The following is a 21,848-nucleotide window of genomic DNA, read 5'->3' on the forward strand; positions in this document are numbered from 1 at the left end:
ACCGGAATAGGGATGCACAGGTGTTCCCAGCATGCCGTGTAGGCAGTCCCATTGCTGTCAACTGGGGTGCAGTGACTGTACCCAATGTGACATCTGTGTGGGTGCCAATGCGCGGAGGGTGACGGGGCGGAGCGCGGAGGGTGACGGCGCGGAGGGTGACGGGGCGGAGCGTGGAGGGTGACGGGGAGGAGCGCGGAGGGTGACGGGGCGGAGCACGGAGGGTGACGGGGCGGAGCGTGGAGGGTGACGGGGAGGAGCGCGGAGGATGACAGGAGAATGGAGGAGGACCCGAGGAGCGCGGAGGACGACACAGGGGACAGACGGGGGATGATCGTGGGGGGGAGTTACAAGCACCGATCTCCCTGTATAGATTGCAGTAAAGCAGCTGAAAGCCGTGGGAGGGAGAGGAGGAGAAGTAGCTGGTTTATTTAAATCTATACAGGGAGATCGATGCTTGTAACTCCCCCCCACCCCCGCACCGATCACCCCCGACTGCCCAGGTATCGGATCAAGCATCAGAGCAGTTGCCTGAGTACAAGTACGCGGGCAAATGCTTGGCATCGGCACCGATACCAATACTGGTATCGGTTCAACCCTAAAAACTACCTTTTAAAGTTCTAGACTGATCATTTCTTTGTCAGTGGGCAAACGTACGAAATCAGCAGGGGATTAAATACTTTTTCCCCCCTCGCTGTATATATACATAATCCTGCACAATGCAGCCCCCCTGTAGCAGTAAATGTGCTATAGGGTGGTCGGCAAGCAACTTCTCATAATGTAAGGAACAGCAATATATACATAAGAATGCAGTGTTACTTCGCTCTTATAGGGGCTTTATCAGTAGGTAGTCTTGTAATCACCTGTTGCTCCGCTCCTATAAGAGCACCCATGGGGCTTCGTCAATTGGTAGTCTTGTAATCACCTGTTGCTCCGCTCCTATAGGAGCACCCATGGGGCTTCATCAGTGGGTAGTCTTGTAATCACCTGTTGCTCCAATAGGAGCATCCATTATGCTTAATCAGTAGGTAGTCTTGTTCAACTGTTGCTCCGTTGCAATAGGAGCACCCATGGGGCATCATCAGTAGTTGGTCTTGTAATCCCCTGTTGCTTCGCTCCTATAGGAGCACCCATGGGGCTTCATCAGTAGGTAGTCTTGTAATCACCTGTTGCTCCGCTCCTATAGGAGCACCCATGGGGCTTCATCAGGAGGTAGTCTTGTAATCACCTGTTGCTCCAATAGGAGCACCCATGGGGCTTCATCAGTTGGTAGTCTTGTAATCACCTGTTGCTCCGTTCCAATAGGAGCACCCATGGGGCTTCATCAGTAGGTGGTCTTGTAATCCCCTGTTGCTCCGCTCCTATAGGAGCACCCATGGGGCTTCATCATTAGGTAGTCTTGTAATCACCTGTTGCTCCGCTCCTATAGGAGCACCCATGGGGCTTCATCAGGAGGTAGTCTTGTAATCACCTGTTGCTCCAATAGGAGCACCCATGGGGCTTCATCAGTTGGTAGTCTTGTAATCACCTGTTGCTCCGTTCCAATAGGAGCACCCATGGGGCTTCATCAGTAGGTGGTCTTGTAATCCCCTGTTGCTCCGCTCCTATAGGAGCACCCATGGGGCTTCATCAATAGGTAGTCTTGTAATCACCTGTTGCTCCGCTCCTATAGGAGCACCCATGGGGCTTCATCAGTGGGTAGTCTTGTAATCACCTGTTGCTCCAATAGGAGCATCCATTATGCTTAATCAGTAGGTAGTCTTGTTCACCTGTTGCTCCGTTGCAATAGGAGCACCCATGGGGCATCATCAGTAGTTGGTCTTGTAATCCCCTGTTGCTTCGCTCCTATAGGAGCACCCATGGGGCTTCATCAGTAGGTAGTCTTGTAATCACCTGTTGCTCCGCTCCTATAGGAGCACCCATGGGGCTTCATCAGGAGGTAGTCTTGTAATCACCTGTTGCTCCAATAGGAGCACCCATGGGGCTTCATCAGTTGGTAGTCTTGTAATCACCTGTTGCTCCGTTCCAATAGGAGCACCCATGGGGCTTCATCAGTAGGTGGTCTTGTAATCCCCTGTTGCTCCGCTCCTATAGGAGCACCCATGGGGCTTCATCATTAGGTAGTCTTGTAATCACCTGTTGCTCCGCTCCTATAGGAGCACCCATGGGGCTTCATCAGGAGGTAGTCTTGTAATCACCTGTTGCTCCAATAGGAGCACCCATGGGGCTTCATCAGTTGGTAGTCTTGTAATCACCTGTTGCTCCGTTCCAATAGGAGCACCCATGGGGCTTCATCAGTAGGTGGTCTTGTAATCCCCTGTTGCTCCGCTCCTATAGGAGCACCCATGGGGCTTCATCAATAGGTAGTCTTGTAATCACCTGTTGCTCCTATAGGAGCATCCATGTGGCTTCATCGGTAGGTAGTCTTGTAATCACCCGTTGCTCCTCCTCCAATAGGAGCACCCATGGGGCTTCATCAGTAGGTAGCCTTGTAATCGGCTCTTGCTGATAGGATGTTTTAATAACGTACATTATGGAAGGGAGAATATTTAAAAGCATTTAAAATACTTGATTTTCCTGTGCTTTTACCTGAAAATGTTTAAGGCGATGCCCAGATGTGTTTATGGTGGGCCTGTGTTCACCCTTCAGTACCTTCTGCCTCCTGGCAATGAACAGGTTATTTTTAAATAAAGAAAGGAAAGTATGAGAAGTGGAGAAATGCTGGCTGTGGATGAGGATTTCTGGGGACAGGGTCTCCATCTGTTGTGTGGTTGCAGATCAGATGTCACCTGTGATGATGTCACCCGTCCAATCAGCAGGGCCGTGTGTAAGATAGTCCAGTGTTTAGTGTGCAGAGGATCGGTTGGTTCCCTTCTCCTCCGCTGTCCCCTTGCCAAGCTCATCCACCTTCTTCCCTACTGAGCTTGTCATCCGGAGGACTCGCTCCCTGCCTAGGAGCCGAGGTAAGACCTCCTTCCCTGCTGAGCTTGTTGTGCGGAGGATCCGCTCCCTGCCTAGGAGCCGAGGTAAAGCCTCCCACAAGGTGAGCGATACAATAGCGGTGCGCATGCAGAGGGTAGAGACCAGAGCCGTGGCTTGTTTAACCACTTCAATACCGGCCATTTTCACCCCCTTCCTGCCCAGGCCAATTTTCAGCTTTCAGCGCTGGCGCTGTTTAAATGCGCAGTCATGCTGCATTGTACCCAAACATCATTTTTTTATCATTGTGTTCCCACAAATAGAGTTTTCTTTTGGAGGCATTTGATCACCTCTACAGTTTTTTTATTTTTTGCTAAACAGAAAAAAAAGGTTTTTCTTTGTTTCTGTTATAAAATTTGGTAAATAAGTAACCTTAACGCATGGGCACTGATGAGGTGGCACGGATTGGGCACTAATATGTGGCACTGATATGCAGCACTGATGGGCATTGACAGGCGGCACTGATGGGCACTGAAAGGCTCCAAGGATGGGTACTTATGGGTGGCACGAATGGGCAATGATAGGTGGCACACATGGGCATGAATTGGCACTGATACATGACACTGATGGGTGGCACTCATGGGCAATAAGTGGCACTGATAGGTGGCACTCATGGGCAATGATAGGTGGCACTCATGGGCAATGATAGGAATGATAGGTGGCACGAATGGGCAATGATAGGTCGCACTCATGGGCAATTATAGGAATGATAGGTGGCACTCATGGGCAGTGATAGGTGGCACTGATAGATGGCACTGATGGGTGGCACTCATGGGCACGAATGGGCAATGATAGGTGGCACTGATGGACAATGATGGGTGGCACTCATGGGCAATGATAGAAATGATAGGTGGCACTGATGGGCACTGATAGGTGGCACTGATGGGCACTGATAGGTGGCACTCATGGGCAATGATAGATGGCACTGATAGGTGGCACGAATGGGCAATGATAGGAATGATAGGTGGCACGAATGGGCAATGATAGGAATGATAGGTGGCACTGATGGACACTGATAGATGGCACTGATGGGCGGCACGAATGGGCAATGATAGGTGGCACTGATGGACAATGATGGGTGGCACTCATGGGCAATGATAGAAATGATAGGTGGCACGAATGGGCAATGATAGTACTGATAGGTGGCACTGATGGGCACTGATAGGTGGCACTCATGGGCAATGATAGATGGCACTGATAGGTGGCACGAATGGGCAATGATAGGAATGATAGGTGGCACTGATGGACACTGATAGATGGCACTGATGGGCACTGATAGGTGGCACTCATGGGCATGAATGGGCAATGATAGGTGGCACTGATGGACAATGATGGGCATCACTGATAATGAGGCATGAGCAGGCATTACTGATGGGCACTGATTGGCATCATTTATGGGCACTAATTGCCATTTGTGGGCACAGATTGTCATCCCTGGTGGCCATGAGTGGCATAGCTGGTGGTCCTGGGTGATGATCAGCGCAGACCCATCCTGCCAGGAGAGCAGCTGATCGACTCCTCTACTCATGTCTGTCAGATGTGATAGAGGAAAAGCCAATACACGGCATTTCCTGTTTACACTGTGATCAGCTGTGATTGGACACGGCAGATCACGTGGTAAATATCCTCCGTCTAAAGGCTCTTCACCTAGATCAGAGTTGCGATGCATCAGACCGACACACCGCAGCACCGATCGCCGCTCTGCACACCCCCACGGTCGCTTGCCGGCTATTTATACTGTAGGACGTCATAGGATGACAGAACCGCCGGCCGGCCGTCATTTTGCTATAGGCCGGGGGGGAAGTGATTAAACGATCCTCAATTGGTACAAAAGGGGCCCAAATTGTGGCAAGAAAATCTACCCCCCACCATTACACCACCACCAGCCTGACCCGTGGATAAAAGGCAGGATGGATCCATGCTTCCATGGGGGGATTATTAAGCGATTTGGTTGGTGAAACTCGTCTTGGAAAAAAGTATAAAAACGCCAGTAGCTTTGCCGTGAGTTTTTCAAACGTTATTTTAACGTCCAGTGTGCATGAGGCATTAAAGTGGTTGTAAACCCTCCAAGGTTTTTCACCTTCATGCATTCTATGCATTTTGAAGGTCCCAAAAATGGAACTTCCGCCTTCCGGAACCCTCCCCCCCTCCAGTGTCACATTTGGCACTTTTCAGGCGGGAGGGGGAAGCAGATATCTGTGTAATCCAGGTATTTGCTCCCACTTCTGGGCGTAGATCACCGCAGTGACCTACGCCACGTCCGGCACCTACTCCGTCCCCCCCCCACACTGTCTTCTGGGAGACTCACAGGTCTCAGAAGACAGCAGGGACCAGTGGGATCGCGCAGTGCGAGTCGCGCATGCGCAGTAGGGAACCAGGAAGTGAAGCCGCAAGGCTTCACTTCCTGATTCCCTTACCGAAGATGGCAGCACCTCCACCCGAGGGACAAATCGGCTTCGGGACCCAACATCGCGGGCTCCCTGGACAGGTAAGTGTCCATATGTTAAAAGTCAGCAGCTGCTGTATTTCTAGCTGCTGACTTTTATTATAAATTTTTTCGGCAGAGCTCCGCTTTAAGGTGAAAAACCTCTTTATGATCCAGAGCCGCCCCCCTTTTCACTTACCTGAACCCATTCTTTCCAGCGACGGGCACACCAGCTCCAGCCGGTGTCTCGGGTCTTGATTGGATAGGGTGATAGCCAGGGGTCAAGTCCTGGAGAAAGAAGTGTGGGAACTCCCACCCAAGATCCACTCCCCCACCAAAAAAAAAAAAAAAATGATACGCTCCTATGCATAATTACTAAAAGCAAGTTCTTTCTAAATCCCGCGATAACTCGCAGCAGACCTCCGCAATGTCTCCTGGGAACAAGGACAAAAGCTCCCAGGAGACATTGCGGCATCGAGGAAGTGACGGAATACCCGCACACTACCTGATGAATCCATATACAGGAAGCGGCCAGTAACATAAAGGATTACTAAGGTTCGCCTGCCCCTGACAGTGACTCGAGCTGGGCATCGCCGCTTAGTGAAGGATTGGCTCGGGCGGCTCGGCTGCTCTAGTCCTGCAAAGGGAACTGAGTTCCTGCTGTGAAAAAAGTGCAGGAACTCCGTTCCCACGTGTTCCCGCAGGACTTGAGCCCTGGTGATAGCAGCGCAGCCATTGGCTCCCGCTGCTGTCAATCAAATCCAATGTCATGGGAGCCAGCCAGGGGGCGGGGCCGAATAAGTTCCCTGAGGGCACTCGAGACGAGGAGGAGCCAGGAGCGCCGCTGAGGGACCCCAGAAGAGGAGGATCTGTGCAAAACCAACTGCACAGAGGAGGTAAGTATAACATGTTTGTTTTATTTTTTTTTATTAAACAAAGCTTTACATATCATTTAAACAGAAATTGGTGCGTTATTAGCACATAGAATACAAATATATGTACATAATAAACTCTTCCATCACCATACAATTACTTACCAAGGTTGCAGCACGTGAATGATCTTTTTATAAATAACCAAAATTATTGTAAACAGGGGGAGGGGGGGTTTACTAAAACTGGAGCGCACACAATCTGGTGCAGCTCTGCATAGTAACCAATCAGCTTCCAGGTTTTATCGTCAAAGCTTCATTGAGCAAGCTGAAGCTAGAAGCTGATTGGTTACAATGCAGAGCTGCGCCAGATTCTGTGTGCTCCAGTTTTAGTAAATCTCCCCCTCCCCCCTATGTCTGGGTTCCCATGTAGATTATAGATTTTGGGGTTAAAGAGACACTTTTTAGATCATTTTTTTTTTTTTAAATGTGACGTTTTCCAAGCGGTGAAAAAAAAAAAAGTACTTGTTCCATCCTCTGCAGGCTTGGGCAGATGCTTTCCGGAGCAGTCCTGACCTGACTGGAGTTGTGCATATTTATGAAGAGCTGAAGAGGAAAGGAATAGAGTTTCCTATGGCAGATCTGGATGCGCTGTCTCCTATACACACACCGCAGAGGGTAAGGGTTAGAACAGCTGCCAGTCATTTTCATACACTTTAAACTTTTTTTTTTTTTAATCCATATCACTGCCAGAGCTGTTTTTGCATTTTTTATTTTATTTTTTCTATGTTAAAATGCACATTTTCTAGATAACAGAAGCCACGCACGGTGCTTCTTGCTCTTTTTAGTAGGACCTTAACCACTTAAGACCCGGACCTTTAGGCAGCTAAAGGACCCGGCCAGGTTTTGCGATTCGGGAATGCGTCGCTTTAACAGACAATTGCGCGGGCGTGCGACGTGGCTCCCAAACAAAATTGGCGTCCTTTTTTCCCCACAGATAGAGCTTTCTTTTGGTGGTATTTGATCACCTCTGCGGTTTTTATTTTTTGCGCTATAAACAAAAATAGAGCGACAATTTTGAAAAAAAATCTATATTTTTTCCCTTTTGCTGTAATAAATATCCCCCAAAAATATATAAAAAAAACTATTTTTTTCCTCAGTTTATGCCGATACGTATTCTTCTACCTATTTTTGGTAAAAAAATCGCAATAAGCATTTATCGATTGGTTTGCGCAAAATTTATAGCGTTTACAAAATAGGGGATAGTTTTATTGCATTTTTATAAAAAAAATAATGTTTTACTACTAATGGCGGCGATCAGCGATTTTTTTTTTCGTGACTGCGACATTATGGCGGACACTTCGGACAATTTTGACACATTTTTGGGACCATTGTCATTTTCACAGCAAAAAAATGCATTAAAAATGCATTGTTTACTGTGAAAATGACAATTGCAGTTTGGGAGTTAACCACAAGGGGGCGCTGAAGGGGTTAAGTGTGACCTCATCTGTGTTTCTAACTGTAGGGGGGTGTGGCTGGACGTGTGACGTCATTGATTGTGGTTCCCTATATAAGGGAACACATGATCAATGACGGCGCCACAGTGAAGAACGGGGAAGCTGTGTTTACACACACCTCTCCCCGTTCTTCAGCTCTGGAGATCGGGTCCCGCGGTCATGGAGCTTCGGACCGGGTCGTGGGCGCGCGCCCATGACCCACGGCTGGGCACTTAGAGGACGTACCTGTACGTGCTTGTACCCAGCTATGCCATTCTGCCGACGTATATGTGCAGGAGGCGGTCCTTAAGTGGTTAAAGGGGTTGTAAAGGTACAATTTTATTTTTCCCTAAATAGCTTCCTTTCCCTTAGTGCAGTCCTCCCTCACTTACCTCATCCTTCCATTTTGCTTTTAAATGTCCTTATTTCTTCTGAGAAATCCTCACTTCCTGTTCTTCTGTCTGTAACTCCACACAGTAATGCAAGGCTTTCTCCCTGGTGTGGAGTGTCGTGCTCGCCCCCTCCCTTGGACTACAGGAGAGTCTGGACGCCCACTAACACACAGCTCCTTTCTCTATCTGCAACGTAGAGAAGAGCCTTGACTCTCCTGTAGTTCAAGGGAGGGGGCGAGTACGACACTCCACACCAGGGAGAAAGCCTTGCATTACTGTGTGGAGTTACAGACAGAAGAACAGGAAGTGAGGATTTCTCAGAAGAAATAAGGACATTTAAAAGCAAAATGGAAGGATGAGGTAAGTGAAGGAGGACTGCACTAAGGGGTTAACACTAGGGGGCGGGGAAGGGGTTAAGTATGTTCCCTGGGTGTGTTCTAACTGTAGGGGGGGTGGCCTCACTAGGGGAAATCACTGATCTTCTGTTCATACATTGTATGAACAGAGGATTAGCATTTCCCCCCCTGACAGGACCGGGAGCTGTGTGTTTACACACACAGCTCCCGTTCCCCGCTCTGTAACGAGCGATCGCGTGTGCCCGGCGGCGATCGCGCCCGCCGGGCACGCGCACGGGAGTCGGGGGCGAGCGGGGGGGCGCGCGCCCCTGGTAGCCTGCGAGAGAGCGGACAGCGAGCTACGGGCTCTCGCGCAGGAGAGCCAACCTGCCGCCGTAGAATGACGGCGGCAGGTCGGCAAGCAGTTAATAACTATACAATATGGCAATTCAGAGTAAAACTTCTTCCCAAGATAATGGGGGGGGGGGGGGATTTTTTTTTTTTATATTATACATTTTATATTTTTTATTTTATAATATTTGTGTATAGGGGAGGGCCCTTCTGTAAGGGGGCCCAGGTCAGTTTCCCCTTTTGACCCCTTCTATATCTGGGAAGGAGGAGGGGGAAGGGTTGTCAAAGCTTCTACCTTGCCTAGGGCCCAATTCTGCTTTAGTCCATGTCTATTACAAGGCAGAATAAAGGTCAAGCCACACATAAAAACTCCCGCTGACCCACAATGCTCTCACATTGCCCATACTGAGAAACGCCCAGTTCACTTCACTTGCCAAAATGTAGTTTTAATAACTATACAATATAGCAATTCAGAGTAAAACTTCTTCCCAAGATAATGGGGGGGGGGGGGGGGGGGAGTAGTATTTTTTTTTTTTTTTTTTTATATTATACATTTTATATTTTTTATTTTATAATATTTGGGCTGGATTCAAGAAGCAATTGCCCCTGTGTAACCATAGTTACACAGGCGCAATTGCTTACTTGCCCCGGCGTAACGAATGCTCCTGATTCAGGAACCTCGTTACGCCGACTGCAGCCTAAGATATGCGCGGCATAAGGCTCTTATGCCCGCATATCTTAGGCTGCATTCTTGCGATGGCCGCTAGGTGGCGTTCCCGTTGTGCTCAGCGTATAGTATGCAAATTGCATACTAACGCCGATTCACAACGTTGCGCGAGCCCTGCGTACGCAGTTTACGTCGTTTCCGTACACCGTCTTTAGCGTAAGGCTGCCCCTGCTATTAGCAGGGGCAGCCAATGTTACGTATACCCGTCGTTCCCGCGTCGCGAAATTTTAAATTTACGTAGTTTGCGTAAGTGATTCGTGAATGGCGCTGGACGCCATTCACGTTCACTTTGAAGCAAATGACGTCCTTGCGACGTCATTTGCCGCAATGCACGTCGGGAAAGTTTCGGGAAACGCGCCTAATTTAAATGATTCCCGCCCCCTACGGAATCATTTAAATTGCGTGCGCTTACGCCGGGCATTTTGCCGGCGCGCCCACGCAATTTACGGAGCTACTGCTCCGTGAATCAAGGGCATCGCAGGGCAAAAACGTTGCCCTGCGCCTCCGTAAAAAATGCGCAATTGTACTTGAATCTAGCCCACTGTGTATAGGGGAGGGCCCTTCTGTAAGGGGGCCCAGGTCAGTTTCCCCTTTTGCCCCCTTCTATATCTGGCACTGGTAGTGGGAAGGAGGAGGGGGAAGGGTTGTCAAAGCTTCTACCTTGCCTAGGGCCCAATTCTGCTTTAGTCCATGTCTATTACAAGGCAGAATAAAGGTCAAGCCACACATAAAAACTCCCGCTGACCCACAAATGCGCTCACGTTGCCCCTACTGAGAAACGCCCACACTGCCAGATCGCCAGTCCGGGTTCTGGAGCCTCAGACTGAACAAAGAGGAGAATAAGGATGTCGGAGAATGGGAAATGCTGCTTTGTTCTCAGCAGAATATAATATGAGCTCACAGCTGGCAAATAAAGGTTTAGGGGGCGGTGCCCCTCCCCCAATGACCTCATGTATGTGAACCGTACACCCTCTGCAGCCCCTGTCCTTGTGCCCCGGCCAGCGTCTGCTGAAGAAAGCAAGCTTTGACTTCTCCAATAAATAATTCATCTATAAGAAGCTGCGACTCCCTTCCAGCTTTCCCTGTAATGTGTGTTCTGCATTATTAACGCCGCTAAGTGCCGGCCCAGCACCGTCCCTCTATAGGTATTTATGGAGAGCCTTCCAAAGTGGAACTTATCGGACTTTGGAAAGGAGAATATAGAACGCCTCTCACCTTCTTGTGAAGGTTAATATCGGTAATACATATCTTCTGTATCTAATATTATTATCCTAATGAAATTCTTCTATCTATTGAATAGTTTTAAGTGCTCCGCTAATGTGGAGGTTATTAATGGCGGCCGCTTTGTGGGATGAGGTAATGTGAGATATTCCAGGTATATTAAGACAAAAAATCTGGTTGTCAGCAGGTTAGGAAGTAGAAAGGCTAATTACCGTATATACTCGAGTATAAGCCGAAAAAGTTGAGTATAAACCGAGGGGGACACAAAAAAATGTGCTGAAAATGCCCCCCTCGGCTTATACTCAAGTCAACTTTTTGCTCCTGATCTCCCGAATTTGGGGACCCGGTACCGGCCGGCTGTAGGTCCCCTGGACCCCAAACTTGGCACACATGTAGCACCACTATTCCTCTATAAGTGTACAACGTTTTTTGTCCGGGGGGGCCTACGGCCGGGGAGCACTGATTTTTCAAAGCCGGGCACCCCTTCCATAGACTCCCATGATAAACAGTCATTTCTCCAGTGAATTTGGGGACCCGGTTACCGGGCAGTCGTAGGTCCCCTGGACCCGAAACTTGGCACACATGTAGCCACATTTCTCCTCTATAAGGGTGCAAAAATTGTTGTCTGGGGGACCTACGGCCGGGGAGCACCGATTTTCTTTCAAAGCCGGGCAACCCTTCCATAGACTCCCATGTTAAACGTCAGTCTAGTCATGGGCAGAATACATCTTGACATAAATGAAGAAATTGGTTTATGTACATCTTCTTTTTTTTTTATTATTTCTTTTTTTAACATGTTTTATAGCAGAAAGTATTTTTTTTATTTATTTTTTCCAAAATTGTCGGTATTTTTTTGTTTATAGCGCAGATCAAATACCACTAGGTGATCAAATACCACTAAAAGAAAGCTCTATTTGTGGGGAAAAAAATGGACATAAATGTATTTGGGTACAGCGTCGCACGACCGCACAACTGTCAGTTAAATTAACGCAGTGCCGTATCACAAAAAATAACCTGGGCATGAGGGGGGGGGGGGGTAAATCTTTATAGGAAAACTGCCCCAAAATAGTAAAAAAAAAAAAAAAATAGCTGTATATTTCTTGCTATTACAGTAACTTGCCATCAAGGAACAACCCAAAAGAAATTCTACTGCTGCTGACGATCCCAGCAATAGCGCCTATGCATAGGTTATTTGTTTGTACCTGCAGTATGGCCCAGAAACATTAGTGCTCATTTTGCAAACTTTGTAAATGTTGAGCACAGATTCTAGTGTGAGTGCTGATTGCCACATTAAACAAGCAGCTAGCAGGCTTCAGCACTTTGAAACTTGTTGAAAGCCTGCTAGCAATAATATGCTTATAGTGGCAATCTGCTGGTTATTTTTTGGAATGTGTGACATTTGATGTTGTTTTTTTTTTTCTTACAGAGTGTACCGGAAGTGGATCCAGCTATGAACATGCATACTGCTCAGACCCACCAGCGACCCAACACTGGAACATTCCCCACCATTTCCCCCACTCCGACACCATACACCGCCCCGGCAGTACCACCGGCAAATGTGGGGGGACCAATTACGGCCAATTCTGAGCAGGTACAGTGCTAAATCTTGACCTTTTATGCCAAAAATAAAAAAGAAACAAAAAAAACACGTATGCTGCTATGGGCCTGCTTTTTTTGGGGGGGAAATTGTCCAACATATTTGGAATTATTGATATTGAGCCAATCGGAGAACAATGCAGATTTCTAAATTAATTTCCCCGTTCCTCTTATGTGACTTATATATCATCTATTGCAGCCATATTACACAGGTTTTTTTTTTACAGTGAGAACTACAGTGGGCATTGCTTAGGGCCAGGGGACACCCATCTTGCATTTTTTCAGATCCATGGCAGTCATATGTACAAGAAACGTGTCAGATTGACAGTATTTTTCTATGGGACTGTGTGCCCCAAGTGAGACTAAGGCCCCTTTCACATGGGCCAGAACAGTAATGATCCGCCCCGTGAACCTCCGCTTGCTCAGCGGGGATCGCTCCGTTGATCCCTGCTGAGCTGGCGGATGACAGGGCGATCCCCGCACACTGTGCAGGGACCGCCCTGTCTTTTCTCCGCTCTCCCCTATGGGGGGATCGGATGAACACAGTCCCATAGAAAAATACTGTCAATCTGACATGTTTCTTGTACATATGACTGCCATGGATCTGAAAAAATGCAGTGTTTACACTCAATGCACTCAATGCACAGCAATGTTAATTATAGCAGTGTGCACTGGCGTGTGTGTGCACGTTGGTGTCAGACCTCTGCTCTCGCACACGTGGCCTGGATTTGACAGCAGTCTGACACAACTGTCTGCACACCGCTCCATTCACAGCTCTATGCTTGTGTTTGAGACCAGCAGAGGCTCTTTTATCTGCAGCACATAGCAAGTAAAAAAAACGTGAGTGCTATATTTATTACTGTATATGCAGCCTGAATGCATTAATCAAGTAATCAATACAGAAGGTTTAGTTGGGCTTAGACCAACATACTTGTTTTCTGCAGATGGTCTGTTTGATGGGACTGTTGCTGCAATGCAGGATTTCATACCCTTTTGTCCCTATGTTTGTAGGCTTTTAACAGTCACATGACCTGCACTCCTTATGTTTGTTTTACCGCGTAGGTCGGCCGCCTGAGGAGTGAACTCGATATAGTACGTGGAAACACTAAAGTCATGTCTGAGATGCTAACAGAGATGACCCCGGGTCAGGAGGATGCATCAGATCTGGAACTTCTACAGGTAAGGCTGGTCTTGTTGGGTGTCCTACTGAAGGAATCAGGAAAATGGCCAGTCTGGGAATTAAAGGAACACTCTAGTTTTGCAACAATGTTTTTATCTAATATCGTGTTTCCCCCGAAAATAAGACCTAGCATTATTTTCAAGGAGGGCTGAAATATAAGCCCTACCCTGAAAATAAGCCCTAGCTTGTAAAATCCTATAATCCACTCTATTACAGTAGTATATAATGTACAATGTGTGTGTTTCTGTAATATAAGTGCGGGGAAGAGAGCTCCGGCGGGTCACAGAAGCGCAGAGCGGCGATATAACGAAGGTATTTGGCACAATTATATTACAGAAATGCACACATTGTACATTATATAATACTGTAATAGAGTGGATTATTGGATTTTACAAGCATTTTACCTCAGTTCACACTGGAGATTCCTGTCAGGCAGGGAGGGAGAGGGGGAGAGAAGACATCACATTACATGGTAAGACCTACCCCAAAAATAAGCCCTACTGTGTCTTCTGTTGCCAAAATTAATATAAGACCCGGCTTATATTCAGGGAAACACGGTAGTCAAACATGCCATGTTGCAAATCAAATGACCGGTATATTTCAAGCTCCAGTAAGCTATGATGTCGTAAAAATCACCAAAAAATATTCATATGTTGCAACAGTGGTAATCATGGGGTTGTTTTTCTACCGTTTGTGAACAGGACCCAGTCAGATAGCTGGATTCACGTAGGAAGGCGTATGTTTCAGCCGGCGTAGCGTATCGTATTTACGCTATGCCGCCGTAAGTTAGAGAGGCAAGTGCTGTAATCACAAAGCACTTGCATCCTAAGTTACGGCGGCGTAGCGTAAATGTGCTGGTCTAAGCGCGCCTAATTTAAATGAGGAACAGGGGGGGCGTGTTTTATGTTAATGAATCGGGACTTGACGTGATTGACGTTTTTAACGAACGGCGAATGCGCCGTCCGTGGACATATCCCAGTGTGCATTGCTCCAAAGTACGCTGCAAGGACTTATTGGTTTCGACGTGAACGTAAATTACGTCCAGCCCCATTCACGGACGACTTGCGCAAACGACGTAAAATTTTCTAAATTCGACGCGGGAACGACGTCCATACTTAACATTGGCTGGGCCAGCTTTTTGGTGGAATAACTTTACGCCTGAAAACGCTTTACGTAAACGGCGTATCTTTACTGCGACGGGCAAGCGTACGTTCGTGAATAGGCGTATCTCACTGATTTACGCATTCTAGGCGTAAATCAGCGTTCACGCCCCTAGCGGCCGGCGGAACTAGACAGCTAAGATCTGACGGCGCAGGCCGTCGTATCTTAGCTAGATTTAAGTGTATCTCAATTTGAGAATACACTTAAACGTACGACGGCTTAGATTCCGAGTTACGACGGCGTATCTACTGATACGCCGGTTTAACTCTTTCTGAATCTAGCTAAGAATCTCTCTTTTCCCTGAAGGTTGCTCAGAATTTAGGGTACACTTTCAGGGATTCCCTGCACTATTTTCTGTTCTCTTTAGTGAGATTTTGGGAAAGGGTGCCGCACATTTGGAGGGATGCCAAGCTGAACATCTGATGAGATAATACCAGACTGCTCCATATTGGTGGCCTTTGTGGGCGTCTTATGGGGTGGACTGATCTTGATTTCAATACCATGGATTGCTTTTAAATATTTTGGTCTGGTTGATGTGTAACAAGCACATTGAGTAACCCAGGACAAGAATGGATAGAGGATAAGAATGCGGTCTTGATGCGTATTGGGTGTTGAGGATATTGACTAGTGTTTTTGTTTTGTATAGCGCTCTGTACATTTATCACTCTTTGTTGTGTTTCCTGTCCAAGTATTGTGTTACATGTTGGATTATGCATCCGCTTTTGCCAGCTCTTTTTAATGTGCTATTTTAATTCTCTATCAGGGGTCTCCAAACTTTCTAAACAAAGGGCCAGTTTACTGTCCTACAGACTTTAGGGGGGCGGATTGTGGCCAGTGGGAGTAAAAATTGTCCTGGCATCAGTGGGATTAAACAACGCATCTTTGTGCCCCATCATTAATGTCAGTGGGAGGGACAGTCCCCCGTCAGTGGGAGGAACAATGCCCAGTCATTGGCGTCAGTGGGAGGAACAATGCCCAGTCATTGGCGTCAGTGGGAGGAACAATGCCCAGTCATTGGCATCAGTGGGAGGAACAATGCCCAGTCATTGGCATCAGTGGGAGAAACAATGCCCAGTCATTGGCGTCAGTGGGAGGAACAATGCCCAGTCATTGACGTCAGTGGGAGGAACAGTGCCCAGTCATTGGCGTCAGTGGGAGAAACAGTACCTTGTCATTGGTGTCAGTGGGAGGAACAGCACCCCATCATTGGTGTCAGTGGGAAGAACAGTGCCCCGTCAGTGGGATAACAGTCCCCCAGTCAGTGGGATGAACAGTCCCCCAGTCAGTGGGAGGAACAGTCCCCCAGTCAGTGGGAGGAACAGTCCCCCAGTCAGTGGGAGGAACAGTCCCCCAGTCAGTGGGAGGAACAGTCCCCCAGTCAGTGGGAGGAACAGTCCCCCAGTCAGTGGGAGGAACAGTCCCCCAGTCAGTGGGAGGAACAGTCCCCCAGTCAGTGGGAGGAACAGTCCCCCAGTCAGTGGGAGGAACAGTCCCCCAGTCAGTGGGAAGAACAGTCCCCCAGTCAGTGGGAGGAACAGTCCCCCAGTCAGTGGGAGGAACAGTCCCCCAGTCAGTGGGAGGAACAGTCCCCCAGTCAGTGGGAGGAACAGTCCCCCAGTCAGTGGGAGGAACAGTCCCCCAGTCAGTGGGAGGAACAGTCCCCCAGTCAGTGGGAGGAACAGTCCCCCAGTCAGTGGGAGGAACAGTCCCCCAGTCAGTGGGAGGAACAGTACCCCGTCATTGGTGTCAGTGGGAGGAACAGTACCCCGTCATTGGTGTCAGTGGGAGGAACAGTGCCTTGTCAGATGTGAACTAGATCTATAGGTAACAATGATAAATGGACTGTAGCGCGTTTCTGCAAAACATAAAAACACACAAAAAAACTCATAGGTGTGAAATAAGGGTCATTCCAGGTCAGTTGGAGAAAACAGAATTCCAACCTATACAAAGCCCAGGGAGGTTCTCTATGTATCCAAGCAGATGAGTATTGTCGGGATCCCACAATGGAACTAACAGCAATATATTTCTTTATATAGGACCTAAATAGGACCTGCAGGGCGATGCAGCAGAGGATCGTAGAACTGATCTCCCGAGTGTCCAACGAGGAGGTGACCGAGGAGCTGCTCCATGTGAACGATGACTTGAACAATGTCTTCCTCAGATATGAGAGGTATGTGTGGATGTCTTCATTCTATATGGACCATATGTGGGAAAGATTTCAAACCGGGCTTCCTCTCCATTTGTAGCTACAAGAGCTCTCTGTATCACTAATGGGTTCCTGCTAAATGTGTCGGCTTCTTTCCTTAACCTCTCAAGACCCGGAGTATCAGAGCTGGCCATGGAGTACTTCTATTGAAGCTTTCCCAGCTCTGCCAGCAACGCCTATATTCAGCTGTACTACTTCTTTTTTTTTTTTTTTAAAGCCCATGGTGTGTGTAACACACTCAAAAAACGTCACCCGGTGCAAAAAAAAATTGCACAACATAAAGAAGTGACACAAAAACATGCAGCGGGTACACTTGGCCCTCTAAAATCAGAGGGACCTGCGCTGAATCCCCCGGGGCGTTAAGCTTCTGACAGGGAACAAGGTACTTACACTATGGTCTGTCCAGCCGAAGCCAGACGGACCCCTTTCTCTGGAGGGTCTGCCGAAACCGACCCGCCCAAGTACTCGGTGAGGCTCCCCCGAAGGGAGACCCCATGAGAGAGGGCAAACTAAGCCATAAGGCCGTGTCTACCCCCTCCCAAGACTTACAGGACAGGCCCTGGGACCAGTACCCTACTCATCACACCGTGCAAAAACGTGTACCAAACATAAAAATACAAAAACGGTGACAAACAAAGGTAATAAATTAAATAAAGTGGGGGGAAAGGGATAGTGGAGAGGAGAGTGAAGAAGTGGCCATTGTGCAATACAATAGCCAGGCCCTCCGGCCAGGAATAAAAAATTCCTCTGGTCCTAGCCAAATGGCCCGGCCCAGGCAGGGCTGGACTGGGACAGCAATTTGGCCCTGGACTTCATTCAGACTGGCCCACTTTGACGGGTCTCTCCCATGGCGACCGGACAACTCCCGCACCCCCCCCCCGGCCACCCAAGCCCCCTCTTCCCCTTCACTAGCCACTAGCCGTTCTACTTTATTAGAGTAGAACGGCTGGTACTGGTACTCTTATAGGCAGTACCAGTGGAGAAGCTAGACATTATTATTTCACCCGGGGCAAAGAATCAGGTTGGTGCCCCCCCCGTATGGGATAAGATTAGGCAGAAGTGAGAAACTCCCAGGCCATAGCTGTTGAGTCAGATGTCTGTCCCCTCCCCCATGCTCCTCTGTCGTCCCCCCTGCTCCTCTGGTCCTCCCCCTGCATCTTTGTTCCCCCCAGGTGAGCGCTGCGGGGAGGGAGAGGAGGTGAGTGCTGCGGGAAGGGAGAGACAGAGGAGCGAAGGGGGGCGGCGGCCCGCTGTCACTGAAGCCGGCCCACTGAGCCATCGGCTCATCTGGAAACTCCCTGTAGTCCCAATGGCCAGTCCATCCTTGGGCCCAGGAGGCAGGCGCTCAAAAAAAGCATGTATTGGTGCAGTGACCGTGGTACCGTCAAATCAAAGTGACCCTCACTCAGTGATTATTCCGGTACCCCTGGACTGCCACTCCAGGGGCACATGAACCATAAGTCCCAAATCCAACCCCCCGACCGGCCAGTGCAGCCCTCCACCCCTGCCAGATCGAGAGCCCTTCAAGGTTTTACATCAGCTTGGTACAGTCAGCTTGCCCATACATGGTTCCAATCTGGTCCGGTTCCTGCTGAACTGAGCAAGATTCAAACCGTGCATGGGCCCTGCATTACATGGGGTAACAGTGTGCTCCCCTCCCAGGTGTGGCAGTGTCCGGGCCTGGTGATTGGCGTACTAATCACAATCCAGTGACTGCTATGTGTTGTTACCCTGAACATTGTTTTGTTTTTTATATTTCTAGGTTTGAACGCTACAGAACCGGCCGCACTGCACAGAACACTAATGGGGTAAGCTTTGCTATCAGCGATCGATCGTACTGTATGCTATCAATAGATGGCTTTCCCAACCACGTGTGTACTTAGAAAAAAACATCTTGGGGTAGATTCAGGTAGGGGCACGCAATGATACGGCGGCGCAGCGTATCGTCTTTACGCTACGCCGCCGTAACTTACAGGAGCAAGTGCTGTATTCACAAAGCACTTGCTCCGTAAGTTGCAGCGGCGTAGCGTAAAAGGGGCCGGCGTAAGCGCGCGTAATTCAAATGTGGAAGGGGGGGCGTGTTTTATGTAAATGTATGATGACCTGACGTGATTGCGCCGTTCGTGTACATATCCCAGTGTGCATTGCTTCCAAGTACGGCGCAACAATGTATTGGTTTCGACGTGAACGTAAATTAGGTCCAGCCCTATTCGCGAACGACTTGCGCAAACGACGTAAAAAATTAAAATTTCGAAGCGGGAACGACGTCCATACTTAACATTGGCTGCGCCTCTTAATAGCAGGAACAACGTTACGCCGAAAAAGCCTTAACGCAACCAACGAACGCCGGGCGCACGTACGTTTGTGAATCGGCGTATCTAGGAAATTAGCATATTCTACGCCGACAACAATGGAAGCGCCCCTAGCGGCCAGCGTCAGAATGCACCCTAAGATACGACGGCGTAAGAGACTTATGCCAATCGTATCTTAGGCTAAAGTCGGCGTATCTAGCTTTCTGAATACAGAAAGTAGATACGCCGGCGCAGATTTGAATTTACGCAGCGTATCTATGGATACGCCGGCGTAAATTCTCTGTGAATCTACCCCCTTATGTGGAAACTATATTGACGATAATGCATACACCGGATTCCTGCGGCTAAAATCACAGGTGCATGTGAATAGTGGTGGTTGCCCATCCTGTACAATCTATTGACGGGCTGACAGCAGCCATCGCTGTTCGCATGGATCTACACACCAAGCAGGAAAGGTGTCTGACCCTGGAACGCAGTAAGATACATCCAGCCTCGGACACCTGTCCCAAACCGCAGGTAAGCGATTGGTCTGCGGCAACATGCGAACAGCAATGGCTGCTGTCAGCCTGTCAATACATTATACAGATGTGCAAAAAGTATATGTTTCCGCAAAAAAAAAAATATTAAAAGCCAGCAGCTACAAATACTGCAGCTGCTGACTTTTAATAAATGGACACTTACCTGTCCAACGCGCCCGCGATGACGGCAGCAGAAGACGAGCAGTCGCTCGTTTCTCTGCTGCCCCTGCCGCCATACTCGGTGAGAGAATCAGGAAGTGAAGCCTTGCGGCGTCACTGCCCAGTTCCCTACTGCGCATGCACGAGTAGCGTGGCACTTTCCCAGTGGTCCCCGCTGTCTCCTGGGACCTGTGTGTTTCCCAGAAGGCAGCAGGGGGGGAGACGGGAAGTCGAGTGACTCCCGTGGGAGTCATTCCCGGAAGTGGGTGCAAATACCTGTATTATACAGGTATCTGCACCCCCCTCCCCCCTGAAAGGTGACAAATGTGACACCGGAGGGGGGGAAGGTTCCAAAAAGCGGAAGTTTGATTTTTGGGTGGAACTCCGCTTTAAACATATTCAGTATGAAAAATTGCATTAATAAACTGTAGACATTAATGAAAAGTCCCATATAAACTGTGATGAGTGAAGAAAAAGTTCAATGTGAATAAACGACTTCTTCAAAGCCTCCACCAACTCCCGTGCTCCAACCACCACCACATAAGTTCTTACCAGACTCGGACCTCACTGACTAGGAGGTATCACAGCACTTTGCTAACAAAACCCTGATCCCAGGCGCCCCTTGGAAGACATCTCATGGGACGAAACATGTAGGGTGGAGTTTAGAGGTGACATCATCACGTCGGCTCCGATGAGCAGCGGTTGCTCAAGATCTGATTCTTACAGAGAGAACTGAGCCCCCGCTGCTTTTCCCATTCAGCCACAAGAATCTGCTGTTGCTTGCCTGTGCTGGAATACAGTGTATGTGGCTAAACTACCATGTGAAGGAAGAACCTCTAGTAAGAAAGTAGAACGGTGACCATTGCTGACCTCTCCACTTTTCATGGCTGTTTCCGGCTATCAATTCTGATAATACGGATAAGGGTTTCAGTGCTTTCTCAGCCACTGACCCCAAACATGTATGGAGATCCAGTGGCGGCTGGTGCTCCAAATTTTGGGGGGGGGGGGGGGGGCACCATGGGCGTCCGCTCCATAGGGCAAGGGAGGGCGCTTGCCCCCCCCCCCTACAAATCAGTGCCATGATCCTCGGTGAGAAAAACAGCGGGCAGGAAGCAAGGCAGCGTCACGGCGAATACAATTAGAGCTGCTCTCTCTCTCTTCTAGCTCCAGCTGACAGAGAGGGGGAGGGGTTGTTATTTCCTTGGGGGGGGGGGGCCCCATTTTTTATGATATTGTTATTCAAAGTTGCTAGTTGCTTGATAGTTGCATCAGGTTTCTCAAACCTTTGCATGCCTGCACTTTATGTGATAATGACTAAGCCCCTCCCCTTCATGACATTGTCGAAAAGGGACCGAGCATGGATGACCTTAAAATGATGCCCCCCCCCCCCTGAAAAAAGTTCAGCGGACGCCCATGGGGGGCACATACAAACTGAAAAATTCTGGGGGAAAAAAATATCAAACGCAGCCACTGTGTCCATCAAACACAGTCACTGTGCCCCAAGTGCTGCCACTGTGACCCCCCCCCCCCCCCCGTCATCTGCCCGACACTTACCTTGTCTCGGGTGGGCAGCGTGTGACGACAGCAGGCACCCTGATTGCTTCTCCTGTCCGCTCCTCCTCTCGTCCTGTGATTGGACGCCTAATAGGCGTCCAATCACAGCGCCTGTTGCTTCAGCCAATTAGGTGACAGGTAACACAATTCAGTGTTAGGAAACCAAAGGAATTTGCTTTTCTATCATACAGCTGAGTGAGAAGCGAACGCACAGCGTTGCACCCGGATTTCCGTTCAACTTCCCTGATCTACAGGTGTTCGTTCTGGGTCAGTTCCTCAAGTATTAAAGCCAGAGACAGCACAAAAAACGATCGTTTTCAAATCAATCTCAGCAATGGGCACTTCGATATTCTGCTCTCAACAGATTTAC

At 48.7% G+C, this 21,848-nt stretch overlaps 1 protein-coding gene across 7 annotated transcripts in view; it reads left to right on the forward strand.

Moving 5' to 3' along the window:
- TOM1L2 (target of myb1 like 2 membrane trafficking protein) overlaps nt 1-21,848 on the forward strand; it is an 85,989-nt gene that overhangs the window by 37,631 nt on the left and 26,510 nt on the right. For 4 of the 7 annotated variants that reach the window (XM_040356333.1, XM_040356334.1, XM_040356331.1 and 1 more), the window contains exons 5-9: nt 6,814-6,948; nt 12,219-12,383; nt 13,451-13,567; nt 16,766-16,899; nt 18,698-18,743. In XM_040356333.1, the coding sequence (XP_040212267.1) occupies nt 6,814-6,948; nt 12,219-12,383; nt 13,451-13,567; nt 16,766-16,899; nt 18,698-18,743 (597 nt within the window). The remainder of the gene's footprint in view (nt 1-6,813; nt 6,949-12,218; nt 12,384-13,450; nt 13,568-16,765; nt 16,900-18,697; nt 18,744-21,848) is intronic. The other 3 variants (XM_040356335.1, XM_040356336.1, XM_040356337.1) reach the window with 1 other exon arrangement.

The sequence above is a fragment of the Rana temporaria genome, chromosome 6 (genome assembly GCF_905171775.1).
Source record: "Rana temporaria chromosome 6, aRanTem1.1, whole genome shotgun sequence".
NCBI classification, from domain to species: Eukaryota; Metazoa; Chordata; class Amphibia; order Anura; family Ranidae; genus Rana; species Rana temporaria.